At 37.3% G+C, this 7,405-nt stretch overlaps 1 protein-coding gene across 1 annotated transcript; it reads left to right on the top strand.

The window, feature by feature from the left end:
* The first annotated feature begins 5,082 nt into the window (after positions 1-5,082).
* Positions 5,083-6,426, top strand: LOC136868584 (zinc finger protein 502-like). The gene has a single exon (XM_067144784.2). The coding sequence runs from the start codon at positions 5,083-5,085 to the stop codon at positions 6,424-6,426; it is 1,344 nt and encodes a 447-aa protein (XP_067000885.1).
* The last annotated feature ends 979 nt before the right edge of the window (positions 6,427-7,405 follow it).

Below are 7,405 nucleotides of genomic sequence, written 5' to 3'. Positions count from 1 at the left end.
TACTAGCCCTTTCCTATCCCATCGTTGCAGTAAGACCCATCTGTGTCGGTGCAATGTAAAGCCACTACCAAAAAAAAAAAATTGTAATATTTCTTGCTGGTTTAATGGCTCAACCATTGTAGGAACATACCAGAACACAATGATAAGTAGGGAATGGATTTTTGTATGCTAAAAAACTTTAAAATTTGTTTCTGGTGTTGTCAAAAATATGAACGGAAATTATAAAACTATTTTGTTTCATTACAAAAATGTTAAGTTTGTATTATTAAAAAAAACTTCTCACTAGTCATGTTGAGCCAGTGCTACGTTGAAATAGTTCACTGATAGAGTGAAGGCTTTTTTCAAGTCTTCCATCACAGACCAATGTTGGCTCTCTCAGAATAGTGTACGATACCAGGAGAAGGCCCATTGATTCATCCATGCTTGCTCATATTTTTGTTATTTTTACTTTTAGCCTGATCTTTCCTAGCGTTTCTTCATAACACTCAGGAACATAATATTTTCTTAATGTTGATTTTCTTGTGTTGTTTCAAAATGTGTGTAATATGTAAGAAATTTTTTAAGGTCTGGACTTTTAAATGAATATAATTGAATATTTGAAATAAGAACAGATTTGAGTCAGTTTGCATAATAATAATAATAATAGTAATAATCAGTTTCTAGAAAATGGAGAATGTGAAATGGAAGTTGTTCACCTAATAGAACTTGTCTAGTGGTTACTTGTTACTCTGCATTTACTACCTGCTAAATGCTGCAGGACTTCACTGACTCACATTTTTGACAGAGTTAAAATTTATCCTTCACTTTCAAAAATTCTACAACAGTTGGTGTAAATGACTATGAACGCTTGCTTTCACTTCGAGCCTTATGTCACTTATATCACTTACCACTTCATTTATGTATCAGTGCAGTATTGTATAAGTAGTCTGAGTTAATCAAGGTGATGTCAGTGACTGGCAAACATTGCTTCATTTCATAAATAAGGGATTTTCCTCTGATGGGAGAGCGAGCAAGCTAGCTCGTGCATTCAAGATTGTGATGCAATACATTCAAGAATGAAGTTTATTCACAATTTATTTTCATTAGTAGAAGGGTCCAAAAAATGAACCTGAACTCGCTGTTTGTAATCGTGTAATTTTGAAACAAACAAACTTATTCTTACTAATCTCACGTGGAAGTGTAGTGTAACTGTTAAATATAATGTGACCGAGCTCGATAGCTGCAGTCACTTAAGTGCGGCCAGTATCCAGTATTTGGGAGATAGTGGGTTCGAACCCCACTGTCAGCAACCCTGAAGATAGTTTTCTGTGGTTTCCCATTTTCACACCAGACAAATGCTGTGGCTGTACGTTAATTAAGGCCACGGCCACTTCCTTCCCACTTCTAGTCCTATCATCACCATACGACCTTTCTATGTCTGTGTGATGTAAAGCACCTTGTAAAAAACAAAAAATAAAATGTGGGTAAGTGCCGCTGCCAATTTGTGCTACGCAAGTGTTGGGGTGAGCCCGCCAACACAGCAGAAAACAGTCGAGCAGCATCGTTGGCTGAGGTAAGGTTATTATTTGTGGAACGCAAGGGTGTATTCAAGTGGTTCTGGAAGTACAAGAACATTCACAAGGTTCAGCGACAGTGGCAGAAAGAATTTGGAACACGGCCACCAAGACGTTGAACAATAGCCCATATTCGTGAGAAGTTTGAAGCAGACGGAACTGTTAATGATGTGCATAAGGCAAGATCGGTCGACCACTAACGGTTAAAGTCCAGTGTCCATTGCTGCAGTGTTACAACATTTCACCCAATCGCCGTAAAATTCAGTGAACCAGGGAGCACGAAAAGTTGGGTGAGACGGTCAAGGGTGGAAAGTGTTCATTCCAAGAGTACCATGCTCAATGAACAAGAATGACCCGGATCAATTGATGGAATACTGTGAATGGTTTGAGCACTTGGTTTGCGACGATGAGGAATTTGCAGGGAAATTTGTATGGTTCATCGAGGCACAATTCAAACTTAACGGTACTCTGAACCGCCACAATTTTGTCTTCTGGTCTCGTGTAAATCCTCACATTCATGTGGAGAAGGAAGTGAATCTACCGGGGCTTAATGTGCTGTGTGGCCCCCCCCCCTTCTTCTTCTTCTTCTTTAAGGGTACCGTAATTGGCCAGTTATATCTTGATATGCTTCAGCAAGGATTTTGCCTGCCATCTAAACCCTGTATGGTGATGAAATGTTTTATCTGCAGCAAGATGTAGCCCAACCTCTCTACTATCAAGATGTCACATTGTACTGTACCTGGATGACTTTTTAACTGGATGTTGGATAGGTCAAAGGGGTGTTATAGAGTACCCACCTCGGTCTCCTGATTTGACACCATTGGACTTCTACCTGTGGGAGACTGTCAAGAATGGCATGTATCAACAAAAACCAGCTACAGTCAACGAGGTAAGTGAAAAAATCATAGCGTCATGTGCTGCCATTATGCCAGATATACTAATAGCCGTAATTCGGTCTGCAGTTTGGCACCATTGGCATTGTTTAGAAGCTACTGGTGTTCATTTTGAACATATAACATAACTCTCTCAGTGCGCAAAATTGGACCCGTAAGTCAAATTTGTCAGAGGATATGGGCTAACGAACAGGGAGTACATTTTATTGGACCCTTCTGTATGTACTTTACTTGAAATGAGATTTTGGATTTAACTAAGAAACAGGAATTAAAAAACCAGCTTGTGTATATACAGCAAAATTTTTAAAAACATGTATTTATTGCCAAGTTACTGAAAATATGTAATTAAATTTTCTAAATTTCAATAATTTCTGCTCTACGCTGAAAGTAGAGTAAGAAGTAGAAGAAGTAACGGGGATAAATATTAGATACGTTGAGAGGTTAAACAGGAGAGGGTTGATATGGTGGATAATGGGGCGTAATAAAAATAAGGGATGGTTAAAAGGCAGAGATAAGTCGGTATGGATACTTTGTGGGGCAGAGAACAACGATTTTCACTTATTAGTTAATTGTGAAGAAACAAGTAAGATCAGAAATAGTCTATTGGGTGCCAAACATCGGAAAATGTTAGGCATAGGGGACGAGTGGAGTATTAAGGAATGGGAAGCTGGAGGAAAATTGAACAGGTACCGGTACTTATGTGCGGTTAAAAATGCATGTGTGAGAAAAATGGAAGAAGGAGATTCATAGGGTGATGGTGGTGAGTATAGCTTGGAGGGAATAAGGGGGTATGTGTTTGGAATGGGGACGGGTTTATGGGGGTCTTGTATAACAGTATCCAGTGGTTTGCGTTGGTTAGGTAATTTCAGCAGTAAGTGAAGTGCTGGTGATGTGTACATAGTGAAGGATATAGAATTTGAGCCTGGAGGTGAAGTAAGACAGCGATGGGCATTCAGATTGCGAAGTAATTGAGTATGTAAATAATATGGTATGTGTGAAATGCAGAGTTCTTACCGATTGCGAGATTGCAAGTCGGTATGTGATTGTCATTTGGTGTACTTTAAATCCAGGATAAGTGGGTTAAGGAACAAGGATTGTGAAGTAAGCAATTATGTATACAAAGACTGGAGCTGAATCTGTTGTAACGTAATGTCAGCAGGGTTTTTTTTTTCTTTTTTTTTTTTTTCTTCAGAACTATCTGTTGTGACTGTCATGTGGTGAATGCAAGGTCAGGGTAGGGCTAGATTAGTTGTTTTGTAGGTAGATTCTTGTTTTTTATTATTATCATTGTTAATAGGATTATTGCTATGTGAACATGTATCTGGGCTGGAAGCCTGTTTTGTTCGTTAATAAATACTAAATAAAAGAGATATTCAACAAATAATTAATGATTGGTTGAGATGGAAGATTGTTGTTGCTGCATTTGTTAGTCCTAGCATTGTCTTATCTTTATATCAGCGGTTCCGAGCAATACTATGATAACTAGCATTTTTAGAATTTTACATGAAGCAAAATAAAAGTCCCTGTGATGCTACAAATCACCATGTAGAACTTTAAATTTGCTTTACTGTTAAATTTTAAAAATGCTAGTTACAATATTATTGCTCTGAACCACAGTGTATCAAAATAATGTATTACTTTTTTTTTTAATTTTTCATGATTTTTATGCTCCATGCTCTGTTGATTGGTCCTACGCTTGCACTATGGTCATATTTATCATGTGCAGCTCACATTTTGCATTCTCATACCATCTTTTCAGCCTTTTCCTTCATCCTGGTCAATTTTCTTCCAATTCTCTGATCGTTTATATGTATTTTGAAGTCCAATGACATTTTGCAGGTTTTGAGCACATCAGACATGAATTGAAGACCAGTCAGCATATCAAAAGCTACAGACCAAAGAAAAGCATACATTGCCACTTCATCTGTTGCTGTTATCTACTTTAATGTATCCTTATGCTTTATCCAAAGAAACTACCATAGCATCATATTTTGTTTGGTGAGACAATGCTTTTTTTTTCCACTCAGGATGATGAAAATAGTCTTGCCTGCTTTACGGTGTTACACAATCTTCTAAATGAAAATTAATTATGCCTGTGAGGTAACAGATCCCAGCCTTCTTATCATATCTAGTCATTTCTATTGCCCAGTGTTTTCTCATCTTCACTATCAGATTTTATGCAATGTCAGGAATTTTGTATAATAGAAATCATATTTTGAAAGGTTCATATTACCATATATATATATATTTATATTAAAAAGAACTATGTAAGTATTGTAAGAGTAAAATTATGCCAAAGATATATATATTTCCATACAAATAGATGTAGTTATTTTTTCATTTAACATAAATATATTCTCATATTTGTGATTCTGTGTCTGAAAAGAAATAATCTATTGTAACTATAGTACAAGAACTACAGAAGTGCCATTTTTTGTTGTTAATTATGTCCCAAAGAAAAATGTCCATGCTGTATAAAATACTGCATTACCTCCCAATTTCATTTTTTGTTTTTATGTAGTCAAACAAAATTTGAAATATGTTGAGCAGACATTGATAGCATTATTTTGATACATATGTAGAAGGTTAGGTTATATATTTTATTGGAAGAGAATATAAAGTTATTGTAGAGAGAGATGACGAATAACATAGATAAGAAGAAGAGGCATCGCTGCAGTGATTGTGGAAAATGTTTCTCTTTGCGTAATGACTTGAAAAAGCATTATCGTACCCATACAGGAGAACGACCGTATGAATGCAAAGAATGTGGTGCTCGGTTCAGTCAGGGTGGTGGGCTCAAGAACCACATGCTAAGCCGACATGGAAACGAGATATTGGGCAGCGGCCTGAGCCCTATGTACTCGTGTCACCATTGTAAGAAGATATTCCCTATCAAGGAACGTCTGCGTCTTCACATACGCATTCACACTGGGGAGCGGCCGTATAGGTGCACTAAGTGTCCCAAAAGTTTTGCTCGGGGAGGGCAGCTTCGTCAACATCTGCGATCACATTCAGGTGCTCGCCCATACAAGTGTGATCGTTGTCAAGCTGTCTTTTCTTGTCCTACAAACCTCAAAACACATCTTAAGAGGCACTTGGGTGAGCGAGACCATGTTTGTGATGTTTGTGGAAAAACATTTACTAGGCGGGACGGGTTGCAAAAGCATCTCAGGTGTTTTCACGGAGGTGTGCGAGCCTTCCGTTGTAGTATTTGCAATAAGGATTTCAAAGGCCATCTCTTACAACATTTCCGTACTCATATGCAAGAGAAACCTCACGTTTGTTCTGACTGTGGTGCTGCATTTGCCCAGCGATCACAGCTGACCGTCCATCGTAGAGTCCATAGTGGAGAGAAACCTTATAAATGTAAGGTGTGCCGTCAAGCATTTGCACATTCAACAGCCCTGAAGATGCATATTCGGCGGCACACAGGAGAGAAACCTTTCAAATGTTTACTCTGCCCATCAACATCATTTGTCCAGCTGCCACATCTCAAAAAGCATATGTTGTGCATACACAAAACTTCTAAACCATATCTCTGTATTAATTGTAAAGAATTTTTCAAAACAAAGAATGATTTAGAAAGCCACCAGCAACAATCAGAGTCCTGTGCAGTTAGATCTTCTGTTATAAATGAATCCAACAGTACTGCTGAGGATGAAACTAATAACGATAGGGCCAAACCCATTATGCCAATACAGAAGATGAGGATGCTTCTTGCAGTTTTGCTAAAGCGCATTTCTACTCCTTCTCGCTTAGATTCATTAGGGTTTGGAAAACGTCTAATTGATGATGTTCTTTGTGAATCTATTGAAAGTTCTGGCAGAGAATCCTGTGTCAGTAAAGAACTTGATGAATGCGAGAGGCTTAAAAGAAATGTTGAGATACTCCTTGAGTGGACAATACCAAAACAGTACATGGAAAAATTTCGCAGAGAAAGAAGATCTACGGAAGAACTTCTTGAAGAACTAACATCATGACATATGTTTCAGTCCAGGAAGTGGAATGTTACTGTTCAAAATCCAAAGTTAACTCTCGTTTTTGTGCCATTTTCCTGTTATGATTTCAGATGCCATATATCTTGCCAACTGTTCTTTTTAGTTGATATGGTGAGCCCAGTCATTAGTAACTTGAATTCAATTTTCATGTACATTTTGCCACATACTGTGTGTTCAGTCTTAGTGTGGGTTTTTAAGGTTTCCTCAATGATGATTAAGAATTCAATTACAGTATTCATTCCATGATTAAATGTTTTAGTAGAATGAAGTTTTATTTTTCAAGTGTGACCATTATTTTAAACCTAACTACATGTATACTTGGCATTCATTTCATTACCGTATTCAGTTTTTATATACTTGTGTTAAGATTATTATGTTAGGATATATTTATAGGTGGAAATAGTCATTTCTTCTATACATTTAGGAGACTTGCTTTGAGGTACCAAACTTACCTGTGGGTCATGAGTCTGCAAGATGAAGATATGTCATATTGCTCTGTTATGCACCATGGCTCTAAATATTCATGAAAAAACCTTTGTTGTGAATCATCATTTTTGCTTGTACATAATTGGCTGTGCAGTAGGACTGAGGTTTGAATAATCTGAATAGTTCCATAAATCTCTATCCACAGAACAGTGGTGGTGGTAAATTTTAAAAGGAAGTATAACTAGGTAACCATCCTCTCTGAACAAAGTGAGGGAAACCAAAACCATACTCTTGTTGATATGAAACTTTTAGTAAACTACCTCTGTCCTTTGTCATCCAGAGTCAGCAGTCTGTTGTGGAGATAATGTATTAATAACTAGATGGAGTGTTATGGAACTCTTCTGTAAAATACACTGGATCCTCAGTTTCATGAGCCAAGATAAGTATATAAAAACTTTTCATATATTATTAAATCCTTCTCTTATAGTAAGAAGGTCGCTCTACACCCTGATCACATTGTCTTCCCACCATCAAT

This window comes from Anabrus simplex, chromosome 1 (genome assembly GCF_040414725.1).
Source record: "Anabrus simplex isolate iqAnaSimp1 chromosome 1, ASM4041472v1, whole genome shotgun sequence".
NCBI classification, from domain to species: Eukaryota; Metazoa; Arthropoda; class Insecta; order Orthoptera; family Tettigoniidae; genus Anabrus; species Anabrus simplex.
Note: the sequence above shows the minus strand (reverse complement) of the source record. Positions and strands in the feature narration are given on the sequence as shown.

Bases quoted from the DNA above. Each gene is read 5' to 3' on its own strand.
- LOC136868584 (XM_067144784.2), top strand. From the start codon at position 5,083: ATGACGAATAACATAGATAAGAAGAAGAGGCATCGCTGCAGTGATTGT.